The sequence below is a fragment of the Pteropus alecto genome, unplaced genomic scaffold (genome assembly GCF_000325575.1).
Source record: "Pteropus alecto unplaced genomic scaffold, ASM32557v1 scaffold104, whole genome shotgun sequence".
NCBI classification, from domain to species: domain Eukaryota; kingdom Metazoa; phylum Chordata; class Mammalia; order Chiroptera; family Pteropodidae; genus Pteropus; species Pteropus alecto.
The window spans coordinates 5,698,232-5,713,060 of NW_006436664.1; the positions used below are offsets into that span (position 1 = coordinate 5,698,232).

Sequence of the window (14,829 nt, forward strand, 5' to 3'; positions counted from 1 at the left end):
CCCGCCCACGTCTGGGGCTCGCTGCCTGTCATCATCCCCAGTGACGTCGTTCCTCGTACTGGCACCTGTATCTTGGCTTTAGATATCCGCGCACCCGCTAACCAACCACTTGCATCTTGGGCAGTCACTCTCTCGGACCTTGGTTTTTACACTTGTGAAATGAGAACAGCTACAAAGTGGTTCAAAGGCTTGTGCTGAGATGCGGTTGCTGAAAAAATATTTTTAAATGTACGGCTCGTGCGCATATTCCATTTCTAACCTGGATGACGACGGTATAGCCAAAATATCTTTAAAATAAGAGCCTCAAAGGTGAATGTTGCTTACCCTTGTCAGAAATAAATATAACGGTAGAAAAAGTTAAGGGACACATGGAGAGCAAAGGGCAACAACAAGCTTCCATTTTGACAAATGTGAGGAATCATGTTTTAGGAACGCGCGAGCGCGTGAGGAAGCATCCCAGACTTCTCCCATTTTTTTCCCAATGTTCAACCAAATTAAAAAGTCGCGATCTCAATGATTACAGCATTAAACTAGTTAGGTCATTTCCAGGTAAATGATTTTTTAAATTGTAGTTTTAGTATGAAAGTTTTCACACAAGTTTTCACGAATTGTAGAGGTCAAAAATAAAATACATTATTTTGGCCACGGCGGGTGGTGGAGGGTTTCATTTGACACTTTAAATTCCATTTCATTCCAGGCAAAATTCATAAATGCTTCTCAAAGTTATGCCCTAGTACATGTTATTCAGCAAGGCACCCGAGCAGCCAGCAGGCTGGAACACCCATCCCTACAACCTTCAATATTCTTTTCTCTCCTGTGCAAAAGTTATTTTGTCTTACTCTCTGCTTAATATTATACTTTCCATCCTGCTATAATTATGGTAACTTAAAAAAAAAAACCTTAAAAACAAATGTTGATCGTTTGAAAACCATCTACATTTTAAACATTGGTTGGAATATCATAATCGATATTCCAGTAATAAAATCAAATTGTCTTATTGCTGAGGTAAACAAGTTTTAGTAGCATGATCTGATGTTGTCTAGTGACTTTAGCCAGGGATTGAGTCAGTGCAAAATGCAAAACCCAATAAATTGAAAAGAAAAAGAGCCAATTGTTAAAGACTTCATGAATTGGCTTTCATAAACGAAACAGTTCTACATTACACGTATTCAAAATCCCTTTCCACTTACTAGCAAGAAAGGTAATCAAGATTCTTTATTATTAAAAATTGGTGGAATATTCATAAATGCATGATTTTATTTTGCGAATTGGCCAAATTAAACATCAAATTATAAGTTTTTCACTGCTAAAGCAGAAGTCATTTCCATGGTACATTTCTTAGTTTACTGAAAATTTAAAATGGAAGTCACATTCCAACATGTACTAGAAGTATTTTCTAAGAAGAGTTACTTTTAACACAAATATGAAATTGAAGAGCAGTCTATTACAAATGAACAACTCATAGCGACAGAAAAGTATAGAAATTCTAATGGATTTGGGGCATTTACATTTTTGTCATTATTTCCACACTGTCATAGGTCAACTAAAAGTGGGCAACAAAGCAACATGCCAAATCTTCCCTTCTTTCCCTTTATAGTATAAGTCATATTGTATCACCATGATGAAAAAACAAATTCAGGTTTTATTACATTTATCTACTTGAAAATGTAATTGTGGTCTAAATTTATCATTTAACGATACATATAGAGCTAAAAAGGTAAATTTGGATCTATTTCTGTGAAAGGCTGGGAAAACAAAGCTGAGTAAAATTTAATAACCAGGAATATCCATCAAATAAAAAAACAAGACTTTCTTGTGGTTTTGACATAGCTACATATATATTTTAGTAGAGAATATTTTTAAGGTTATCCCATCCCTCAAATTAGGAGTATATATTTTGATCATTATTGATACACAAGAATAAGGTGGTAAAATTAAAAATCCACATTAGATTGATTTTAAGAATAAAGAAATTGTTAAATAACAGCAATGGCTTCACTTATGAAGCCCAATATCCCAGGTACTACGCTAAGGGCTTCTCCAATTCCCTCACTTTACAGAAGAGGGAAGAGAAATGGAAGCTGAACTAGGTGTTTTAGGCCTTTAGTTGTCCTTTTCCACTGTTATTTCTGCTTCTGAAAAAATATAATTTGCATCAGACCCAAAAATACCAAAAATATTGCCTGAAGCCATAAAGTTTGGCTAAGTGTCTCATTTCCATTCCTGATCAAAACACAAAGGTGGTACCCCAAAGATAGAAATCACAAAAATGCATGTCCAGAAAAGGTGGTATGCCATCAGTTTAATTAGAAACTAATATGGAGAACAATATTTTCTCTTGTCAAATTTCTATAGCTAGACCTTGCAAATGACATTTCTACAGAACTCAGGATACATTATTTGTACAGGGTATATACAATGTTCTATAGAAATATTCTAGTTTTTAGCTAGTGAAAATAATTTAGTGGGATATAAAATCTTTGCCCAAGTATACAAGGAAATCAGTTGCATTATTATTAATTATTTTTTAAAGATACTTTGACTTATCTTTAAAAAAAATTATTTTTTAAAGATACCTTCTTAAAACACCTGAGTCATAAAAAAATACTATAAAAACCAGCTATTTTACTCTCTCCAACTACTACACATCAATTCTTTGCTGAAGATCAGTTCATTCTAGTGCAAAATACACTGCTGCACCATATCTTTTAGCTTCATGATGTCAATAAGTAGGCATAATAATTCTGATATTTTTATTAATTCCATAACTTATTTAAAAGCCATTGTTCTAAGTGAATTGTGCAGCAATCCAAAGTAACTAACAACCAGATTTACCTTGTCATTTTATATATTTTTAATAAATTATTAATTTATATATTATATAAATTAATATATAAAATGACAACCTAATATCTGCAATTATTTTTCCATTAGGAGGTCAATAGATTAGCTATTACCATCAAAGTATATCTATTTCTTCAAGTAGATTTTTGGTTTGTAAGAAACATAACAAAATTGGCGTTTCAAAAAAAATCAAATATTGCCATTAAGGCTTCAAAAATATGAGGTAAAAAAATATAAGTTATATACAAAACATTATATTGCGAACTGTAACCAAATTCACAATTTCAATTTAAATGGCAAAGCTAAGATTTTCTATGGCAAAACTATCTTAATTATTTAAGTTAAACAAAAATTCATAATACTAATGGTTCAGTTACTCTATGTTTCCCATTAAAGGTATACTTCTAAGGATAGTTTTAAAACTATTGATTTTTCCATCTGTCTTTTAATGTGATACACCGATAATTTCAAACTATAAAAAAAGTTTACAACCCCTTAACTTATAATGACTTTGAAGTTTATTTTACAGCACTTTTATTGAGACATCATATAACTACTGACCAGGACTGTTTACAGATGTAATGCTTGGCCTTTGAAACAATTAAAAACTTTTAAGTACTAAAATTTTACATCATGATTTGTTTAACTTAAGAAGTGTTATGATGGTGAAAACAAGAAAATCTAAAGCAAAGATATGATGATTTCCACAAAAACCATACATTCCTTCTTTATATCAAAGGAAAGGAGGGAAGAAAGAAGGAAGGAAAAAGAAAAGGAAGGGGGAAATGAGAAGAGAAAGAAAAAGGGCAAGACAGGCAAGAAAAATACTTTTTTTTCCCCGTTTGCAAAAAGGAGGGAAACTCTGAGGTCTCAGCAAATAATGTAATCAACTGAGTCAGTTTATGTTAAGGCATCTTCTTTACATATTATTGAATCCCATCATGCCTTTCATATTGCCAGCAGCACCCTGTTGAAACTGCCTCATCATTGACTGAAGTCCTGCCATACCACCTAGAGTGAAAGCAAAATCAGATAATTATTAAGTAGAATTTAAAACATTTGTTACGTTTGCCAAATAAGTACTTTAACTTCCAAAAAATATACTGGATTCTGACTATAATTTGGTCATCGGCCTTAAAGAACATACCAATTCGAAATTTGTATATTCATGACTATCCTCATCTATAAAAGAGAATGAAGAACCTACCTCATCAAGTTATGAGAAATAAATGAAATGACATAGGAAAAAAATCTTAACAGTACCTATCACACAATAAGGAGTCAAAAAAATCCAAATAAAAAATTTATTTTCCTGGAAGTCCAAAAGAGTCTTCTTGTAAATAGTAAGGAAAGGCAGAGAGTTATTTCATAGGACTTACAGAAGGGCAGAGAGTTATTTCATAGGACTTACAGAAGGGCAGAGTTATTTCATAGGACTTACAGAAAAAATTCACCATTTATTAAACATCTACTTATGCCCAGAACTGTACCAAATGCTTTCATATTTATTAGCTCATTCAACTGTCGCAATTTCCTGATATAGACAGTATCTGTGATTTTAAAGAAGGGGATTTGAGGTTCAGAAAGTTTAAGGAACTTTTCATAGGTTACAAAGTAAAAGTGGAACTGGGTTTCAAAATCCTTGTATAATTTCAAAGTCTCATCATTTAAAATATCCAGATTCTAAACTAAAATATCCTAAAATATCCAGGGGAAAAGGTCACCAAAGTAAGCATGAACAAAAGATGATTAAGTGGCTTGCCCAAAAAATCACACAAATGGCAGCATAGGAGTGAATAAAACCTCAGCTAATATAGCACTATTATAACCATTCAGCTTAGAAGTCAGACGGCCATTTCCCTCAATGCACACATCTGTTGAACAGATTTTCACAACAGAAGGTTTATTTAAACTCAATCTTTATAAATTAAACTGTATTAGCAAGTGACAACTTTGTATTTACCCATATGATGAAGAACTCTTGGATCCATCATTTTGGCCATTTGTTGATTCAATTTTGCCATCTGTGACTGGCTCACATTCTTAGACATGTCACCACCTGAAAACAAAAAAAGTTTTGAGTCAATATAGAATGTAATATAATTGGCGTATCCTAGGAATTTTAATAGATTGCGTAAATAAGCAAAAAAAAAAATCACCTATAATCTTTAACACAATTATTTCTACTTGTCCATATCCCTTCTAATCTTCATTTCAATTACATATATATTTTTGAGAATGAACAAGTGAAATTCTGTATTAAGGGACATTTAAGAGACTTTGAGAGCGAAGGTTTTTCTTAATACTTTGTTATTATCTATGAATGAACCACTATAAGAAAAACTGCATCCAGTGGCTCTTAATAAGCAATAACAATAATTTTTAATAGTGATAAGGGAGTATGCTGAACAAAAACTATGTTTATAGCTATGGGTTAATCAGGAAAGAGACTAGATAACTGGTAAATATGAAAAAATGAATCTAAGAGAACTGAAAAATTTGTATATATCTAAGAAGCTATTAAAAATAGCAAAAAGTTTCAGAGAACAGAAAGACAATCTAACTCCATTTATCAATGAATTTCCATACATGGTCAAAATTCCACAGTTAAAATGGCAGCCAATGAAAGAGATGCACTCTGGAGCAGAACTGATAAGAGCATTCCTCTAGAGAATAGCTGCTGTGCTTAAGAGACAGGAAGTAAAAGAGATTGAAGCAACAGCAATGAATAAGTAAAATGGCTTCAGTAAAATTATTTCAAAGGAATAGTAACTCTGGAACTTCTCAGGAGCATTTAGGAAGAAGAAAACCAAAGCTGCCCAGTTCTCTGATCAAAGTTAATCTGAATAAATCAAAGAACTATGAATGAAAAATGTTTTTTATAGAACATGATAAAAGCTGTGAATAATTAATAAATCTGTATATGATGTAAATTCTATGTTCATTGGTGATTTCTTGTAAAAGTTTGTTTCTGAGGATTTAAAATTTCTGAAAAATACTGAGTTTGATGTGACATGGATGTGCACCACATCCACCACCCAATTCATCTTGGTTGTGCCTTTATTGGGTAATCAATGCTTAGATAAGGTCAGACTGACAACTGAAAAATAAAAGAAAGAAAAATAATGAATAAATAAAGTGAGGGGAAAAAACAATAGCAGGGTCATTTGGGAAAGATGTTAGAATGACATAACATATTTATTAATAACTGTCTGAAACAGCATGTGATGTTAGGAATTATAACCAATTTTAAACATGCTGTCTAACTTTTTCCCTTTGTCACAAAAGAGAAAATAGGGTATAGCAAGCAAGGAAAAATAAGAAAAGTATCAAAGACAACAGGTGAGAAGAACTTCTGTAAATACTCATTTTTTTAGAAAGCTATTATCTATTGTACATCTTTGGAGCCTGCCTAATCAAGTTTTTGAAATAATAAATTTACTTTAATGGTGTTTATAATATAAAAAAGAAAAAATTAAGAGAGGGTTGGGACAATTGATTAACTCTTTGGAAAAACATCCACTACAGTCTTCCACTCTCCCAACTGAGCTATGGAAGGCCCCACTATTCTTTGGAAAAACAAATTCATCTTTTTACTTTACACAATACATTGCAAAACAAATTCCAAATGGGACAAAAAGTAAAATCTACAGAATAAAATCAAAACAAATAGAAGAAAATGTAGCTGACTATTGTTGTTATCAACATGGTGAAAATTTCTTTGAGCATAAAATAAATGAAATGAAATGATAAGTAGCAATGTCTACATTAAAAATGAAAACTTGTTTATTAAAAAATATAAATAAAAAGGCAAGTGAAAAACTGAGAAAAATATTTGCAGATATAAACCAAGGATTTTAATGAGTTAAAGCAATAAGGGAAAATAAAATAAACAGAGAACCTAAGAGGTGATTCACAAAGGACATTCAAACCAGTAAATGTACAAAGACATGTCACACTTGAATAGCAACCTAAAAAACGCACATTGAAAAAAATTTGACCATTAAATTGGAAATATTAAATTCCTACAAAACTTATTCAGCATCTCCTATGCTTCCGATCAAACAGACACACTCCCTGGCCTTAAGGAAAACAACATAGAATTAATTGATACAAAAATGAATACTGACATAGAAACAGATAAATCAGCCTAAATATCCAACAAAGTAGCACTGTATTAAACAAATATACATGCTCGACTGAAACAGTATTTAGTGGCTAAAAGTTATATTTTAAAAAATATTTGACAATATGGAAAATAGCCATGATGTATCAGAAAAAACCACTAGTTAATATGAAATGTTATTTGCAATAGGACTCATAGTATTCTTTGGGAATCAAAGGCAATGGGTATTTAAAATTTTTTTCTCATACTTTCTTATATTCTCTAAATTTTATTTACTATATATCACATCTTCAAAAAAATAAAGTCATTACCTTTTTTTTTTTTAAATAATAATGTTTATTACCTTGAACCTAAAAACAGATAAATCACAGATCACATTATAAACCCCAGAAGTATTTAAATATAACATGAAATACAGCAATATATTTTCTAATACTGGTAACACTTCTTGGCTTTAATTTTTAGTTTCTCAACATTCTTTCCTTTTAGTGTGTTAACTATTGATGAGCTTATTTTTCTTACCTTTGAAAAGTCCTTTGATACCTCCCATCTTTTTTACCATCTGTGCAAATTTGGTATATTGTGTCAAAAGTTCTTGAACATCTCTTGTAGACACACCTGATCCTCTTGCTACTCTTTGGATTCTTCCTGGTTGCTTACTAAAAACCTTGGCACCGTCTGTACTATCAAGTTCTGCAGGCAAGAAAAAATTACTTTCACTTACATACAATTAATGTTCATTATCACAGCAGTTATGTGCAAACATTTTACACAAAGAAAAACAAATATAATGATCAAACCATCACCAGATTTAACAAATGTTATTATCATCTGACATGTTTGCCTGATGTTAAAAAATTACACATGGAATATATTCAAAAGGATGTTTATAATATTCATAAGCTATAAAAAAAAAACAAATATACATGTACTCACCCTACAGTTTAAGCAAAATAGAACATTCTAAAAACCTTTGAAACTCATGTCCATCCTTTACATATCTCACACCCAACTGCGCCTCAGATCATAAACCAGAGGTAAAAGGTATATTTCAAAAAAAGAACAAAAGCGCTCACCTTTGCTGTAAATAACCATTAATGTTTAAATCATAAATTTAGGCATACAAGCAAGCAGAAGTAGGTAATTCTACCTATAATCAACAGAATAATTGTTATGTTTCCTATAATCAACTAATTACTAGTAGTATTTTAATCCTTTCTGTAACATAAAGAATGAGTTAATTTCCTCCAGTGTTTTGTTAACTCAGAATATGAGGTGCATTTCTTCTGGTTTTAATTGCATACAATCTCAAAAATGGATGGCTTTTAGTCAAAATTTCTATTATATCTGCATCCTCTTTACAACGTCCCCCCAAAAAGTGGTCATCTAGCCTCAGTCTTAATATCCCCAGGAGAGAAGACTCACTATCTAAAATAAAGCAATCTATGCCATTCTATTACACCTCGAATTACAGAAAGTTTTTTCACATATTAAAATGAAATATGTTTGCCTGGTACTTCTTCCTATTTGCATAGATGTCTCCTTGCCAGGCACAAAGAATAAAGTTTTGAAATATTTGAGAACCACATGTCGCTTATGAATTTTCTCTAAGTGATATTCAATCCTTCTGACTGTTCCTCTTATAACATGGTTTAGAAACCCATTTATCACCCTGATTTCCTAAATACTACTTCTAATTTGTCTATGCCCCCTAAGTGTAGTGTCCAGAAGTGAACTAAAATCTAGGTAACGTATGATTACCAATATAAATAAAGATCAAATTATCTCATAATAAACTTACAATCCGTTAAAACCTCTAAATCCATTTCAGAAATGCGGCTTTTAATTCACATCTTCAATATAAAATATTTAGGAAACGTTTATCATATTCCTTCCAAGAGCTCAAATGGAGTGAGAGAAAGAAGATAAGCTAATCATAGCGAATCACAGTAAGCAATATGATAGAGTTAAGCAAATAGATGAAGGAGACAATTTAAAGAAGGAAGTCAGGAAAGGCTCCATGCTAGTGTTTCTCTTTAACTGAGTAGTCCTGAAGGACAAGTATGAGTTAAGTAGAGAAGAGAAAGGAATAAGGAACATTCTAGGAAGCAGAACAGGGAGTAATATGATAAATTAAAATAGTTTTGCATAGCAGGAACCAAGCATAGATAAGAGTTGATAGATTTAAGAAGTTGCAAAAGTAGGTAAGGACAAGGTTATAACTGAACTTGTATGCCAGGCTTAGGAGTTTGGAATTCGTCTGAAGACAATAAAGAGCCATTGAAAGATTTTGACCTCAGAACTGTCATTTATAAAGACTATTCTTGTGGCAGTGAGGAAGAAAGATTGAAAAGAGGAGTGAAAAAAGAAAAAGAGAAGCGTCATGAGGCTACTGTAGCAATCTAGGTAGGAAATGATGAATGGAAGAATTAATGTAGGGAATATAGAGGCAAAGGGAAGAGGGAATATATAAGAAATATTTAGAATGTAGAACTCACACTTCTAAGGTTTCTATATTCCACTTGAAATGGTAAAACACTGATACAAGTAGACTGTGTTAAGTTAAATACCTATGTATACTGTAATACCCAGAGTAACCACTAACAAAACTATTCAGAGATCTATTAAAAAATAATATAAGTACATTAAAACAATGGTCAAGTAATCTACAGGTAAGGTGAAAAAAGAAAGAAGAACAAAAATCAGAGAGAACAAACAGAATAAAATCCTAATTTAGGTAGAACTAAATCCTAATATATGAATAATATATCAGTTAAGAGATTACCAGAATGTATTAAAAGAAAAAAACATAACCCAATTATATGCTATTGACATAAACTCACTTCAAATATGGTATCAGTAGGCTAAAAGTAAAAAGATATACAATGCAAAAAAACTAAAAGTTTAAGTGGTTGTATTAATATGTGACAAAGTAGATCAGAGACAAAGGAGGCCATTACATATATAATGATAAAAGGGTTAATTTACTAATAAGTCATAATTCTAAATGTGTATGAACCCAACAAAGGGATTCAAAATATATGAAGCAAAACTGACACAACTGAAAGGAGAAAAGTTAGGCATTTCAATACCTCTATCTCCATAATCACAGAACCACTAGACAGAAAAGCAGCAAGGATATAAGTCTAAGTTGACCCCAGTTTCTAGCTTGGATGACTGAGTAGGTAGATGGAAGTGTCACTCACCAAGGGAGAAGCACTACATTTTGGATGTGATGTGCCTCAGAAAACTTTCAAACATGTAAATAGGGACGTCTGTCCACCATTTAGTGAGCACCTAGAGAGAAGGTGATCCATAGTGTAGGCTCTTGAGTCAGAATGCATGAGTTCAAAGCCCAGTCTCACCACTCCCTAGCTAATGATCTTGAATTAATTACCCAACTTCCCTGTATCTCAGTTTCCTAATCAGTAAAAGCTAAATAATGGATTTTGACCCCAGAATTGTCCCTTTAGAGTTTTTGTGAAGATTAAGCGAGTTAATATATGTAAAGTGTTCAGAAGAGTGCCTAGCACAGAGTAAATACTCTAGATATTGTTGCAAATATTAATTCTACATGCAAAACTTTTTCTAGTGTTGAAGACATAGCAATAAGAAAGACACAATCTTATTTAGGTTACTATGAAAGCCTAGAGCTCAGGAAAGAGGTAGAGACTACAAAAAATGAACAATCGGGCAGTAGACAACACATAGATGTGGAAAAGAAAAGAGAATGAAAAATGAGAAGAATGATAAGAAATAATGGCTGAGGACAGAACCCTGTAGCATATATTCACTGAAGAGATGAGCTGAGAGAGACCAGTGAAAGTTAACAAGAAAAGTAAGGGTAAAAGTGTGGAGATGGCATAATGGAAACTAAGGAAAAATGGTGATTAATATCCAATGTTGTAAAGACCAGTAGAAAGTTATTGGAGATCTTGGTATGATCTATTTCAGAGTAATGGTGGGGCCAAAAGTCAGATTTCAATAGTTTAAGAAGAATACAAAATGTTCTTTTAAGAAACTTGACTAAAAAGAGACACAGAGTAAATGCATGAGGGAGAAGTAAAGCCCAGAAAATGTGAATTTAAGAATGTTTATACCCTGATGAGGAAAAGAAGTCAGCCTATCAGGAGAAACTGGAGGTAAAGGTAAGGATTTTCCTGATAGAGAGAGGTCCTTGAAAAGGCTTGAAGAAAAGTTTGTTGCTATCACAATCTTACTGGTATGTTAGCCAAAGGTAGAGAAAATTCAATGCCGAAAGCCTGTATGTATTTCTTTGTAAATAAGGCCAGAGGTCAAGTGGTAGAAGCAGAAGGCCTAAAAGGTATTTTTGGCACACCTGCTGGACTGAATAAGAACAGGTGCTAAAAAACTGGTAAAAAGATAAAGGGGTCATAGGACTAGAACTGTTAATGGAATGAGGACCAGATAAAAGATGTGGAAGTATAGGAGGTAGTGATAACACAGGATCATAGAGATAGAGCAGTATACTTTTTCTGAGAAGACTGAAAAATGGATAATCAGTTTCAGAGCAAAATGAGTTTGTAAACATTGCTTCAACTATCCCTCTCTTATAGATTCCACTTCATGGTAGCATATTAGAGCTCTGAGGAGACTTATAATAAACAAACTTAGTTTTTTAACCTAGTATCCCACCAAACTAGACTACAGAACTTCCTTTTTATTTCTACCAACATCATGAAGAACTAATGGTCTTTACATGAGACTCACTTGGAGAAAAACTGTACTAGACATTTCTCTCAATGATAAAGTCGATCTAATAATAGAAACCCTGTAAGAGTTTTCAAGGAGCTACAAATCTATCTAACAAAAATCTTTCAGTCTAAATTTTTCCTCATCTTGTCCATGAGACCACAGTGACACTCTTAACTTGCTGATATTCAGAACACTGTCCTCCAAGTCAAGTAATCTACCATCTTACCTTGATCATTCATACTATCCATTATTGTCATCAATTTCTTTAGCCTTGCCATTGACTCCTGTTCATTTCCTTTGCTCATAAAATCTGTTCCAAAACCAGGTATCATCCCCTAAAACAGATATATTTAAACATAAAATCAACAATAGCTTAAGATTAATTTTTCATAATGTTGACATTTAACTATTAGCTTTAATATTGCACTAAATTTTTCAAATATCTCTTTTTACCCAAATATAAAGAATAATTAAAGCAAGTGCATCCATTCTCAGAAATTTTAATGAAAAACAAAAAAAGTTAGAAAAAACTTTTTAGGTTAACTAACCAAGATCTGACTGAAGGGGCCCATTTTCATGATATTTTGAAATTGTTCATACATGTCTCGCAACGTAAACTGACCTGAAACACAATATAAATGATTCAGATATATTAGAGAATATACATTTCATTTAATAAAACTAATCTTTTCCTTAATCATGGGTTCATCTTGAAGCATACTTACAAAATATCCAATCAATAAATATTCACTGAGCAGTTACTATGTGCAAGATCATAGGATGAATGCAGTGAATATACAGATACACAGACAGATCCTATCCTAAAGTATCAGAGAAAATGGAATAAACAAATTTGAAAATAAGGCAGATAAACTACACCCACTAGGAGGAATAAAATTAAAAAGACTGACAACACTAAAAGTTAAAGATGTGGAGCAAGCAGAACTCTCATATATTGTTGGTGAGAACACAAAATGGCAAAAACAACTTTAAAAGATTGTTTGGAGTTTCTTAAATGGCTTAGCTGTTCATGAACTGGAAAATGAATAGACAAGATGAACTACTACTCAGCAGTGAAAGAACAGGCTACAGGTTACTATAACTACATGGAGGAATATAAAAAATATGCTGAGTCAAAGAAACCAGATTTCAAGTAAAAAAGGACATACTCTAGGATTTCTATGATATAAAGTCTTTACTGGGAAGGGAAATAAGCAAACTTTCTAGAGTAATAAGTGTCCTGTTTCATGATGAAGTGTGGATTATTACGCATTTGTCAAAACTGATGGAGTAATAATACCCTTACGATCTGAGCACATTATATGCAAATTAACTTCAATTAAAAAAAAAAACCCATGCATGGGGATGACAATAAATTTAAGACAATGCTTATCTTGGAGGAAGACAACTGGTGACTTTAATTGTTTCTGTAGTGTTTTAGTCCCTCAAAAATAACTACAGCAGGTTTGGGAAAATGACATGATTTGACTGAACTTTCTGGTCAGCAGGTATTTAATACTGTTTTTATACTGTTCTGCATGTTTGAAATATGCTATTAAAAAATACCAGAAAACAGTTGCATGTTAGGGGGAGGAAAGACTGCAGTGGAAGACAGCAGAATAAAGTTAATATGATGATTGAAAGACATTGCTTCTGGCTTTAGCAACTAAATCTGCTAAAGATGATCTCACTTTTAGAAGAATACACTGGAAGAACTGCATTATCATAATAAAAATTCATACTATTCTTTTTAGTATTATATTGTGAAATGCATTATAAAATAAGAAAACGAAGACCAACTAAAAAATGTCATAAATGGCATTTTTTTTATAGAGCATCAAATCAGGAAGACATGTAAAAGTTAGGAGATGCTGCACAGATGGACTGACCACAAAGGAAATTCACAGTAGAGAGAAATGTATCAGAATTACTAGAATATCAATGTGATATGTGAAGTCAGGGAATTTAGAGAAAAGTATGTAGGCCACCAAGATCGGTTAGGAAAACAATTATACCAAGAGAAGGCAAACAAAAGTGTAAAAGTTTTGCATTTTTGCTACTAAAAACACGAGAAGAGACACAAAAGTAGGACAGAACTGGAGTTTATCCAAATCAAGTTCCAGTTTCCCTAAAGGCTGTACTGTGCCTAAAACCCTGCTTAGGCATTCTGAATCTGAAGTGGTAGTACAATATCCTACAAGAAATATTATAGCAGGCAACTAGAAATGTAGAATTAAATAGTGGTAGAAAAGATTAAGGCTGAAATACAAATTTGGCCACTGTACAAAAGTGACAATTGAAGCTAAGATTATATAGGAAATCCACCATCATGAAATCCAAGAGAAGAGTCTGAAAACAGAAAAGGCAGATAATACTGTTAAATACTGGGAATCAAGGAGAAAGAAAAGCCACCACATTTGGTGACCTCAAAAATGAGTGAATTGTTAGGAGTAAAAGCAAAATGCAGAGACAAAAGGAGTGACTCAGGAGTAAGAAAGTAGACTGACTGGAAATAAATAACCTAGTTTTGTGTGGTGGTAGAAGCAGCGGTTAAGGCTAGTTAAGACAATGGAAGGCAGGGGAAAGAATCAGCAATGAAGGACAAATTCATTCAATCAATAAACATTTATTAAAGACTCACAGAGTGCCAAAAAAATGAGCTAAGTACTGTGAACATAAACGATGAAAAACATAGCTATGAAACCTCCCTTCATCTTCAAGCTGGGAAGACAAATAATTGTGATGAATAACAAAACAAGTACAGGGTGCAATGGAAATAGCAGAGTAAAATGTCTGAAGGACATGTAGGGAGAGACCTGAAGTATAAGTTAGACTGTTTGGCTTGGGGAGAGGAGGGAAGCAGAAAGAAGAGAGGATACTTGCCTAAGAGGCAAAAAGAGTAGCAAGGGTAAAGCCTCAGAGGTAAGACGACCATGTCCATGTGAGAAACAGAGAAATTCAGCATGACTGGCACATGCAAGGCTAAAAACAATGTTGAAAAATGACATGGAAGATGTGGGCTAGATGGCAGTCTTTGAAAACCCTTCTAAAGGCAATGAGAAGCCACTGAAAAGATTTTAAGAAAGGCAGTATTGGGATCAGATTTGCATTTTTGAAAGACCATTTTGACTGCAGTATAAAAA

The 14,829-nt window shown here is 32.7% G+C and overlaps 1 protein-coding gene across 2 annotated transcripts in view; it reads right to left on the reverse strand.

Annotated features, from left to right (window-relative positions):
- Positions 1-3,339: 3,339 nt before the first annotated feature.
- Positions 3,340-14,829, reverse strand: part of SRP54 (signal recognition particle 54) — a 33,903-nt gene continuing 22,413 nt past the window's right edge. For both annotated transcript variants that reach the window (XM_006913477.2, XM_025047917.1), the window contains 5 exons: positions 12,235-12,308; positions 11,913-12,021; positions 7,493-7,663; positions 4,808-4,903; positions 3,340-3,855 (listed from right to left, as the gene is read on the reverse strand). In XM_006913477.2, the coding sequence (XP_006913539.1) occupies positions 3,764-3,855; positions 4,808-4,903; positions 7,493-7,663; positions 11,913-12,021; positions 12,235-12,308 (542 nt within the window). In that variant the 3' untranslated portion in view covers positions 3,340-3,763. The remainder of the gene's footprint in view (positions 3,856-4,807; positions 4,904-7,492; positions 7,664-11,912; positions 12,022-12,234; positions 12,309-14,829) is intronic.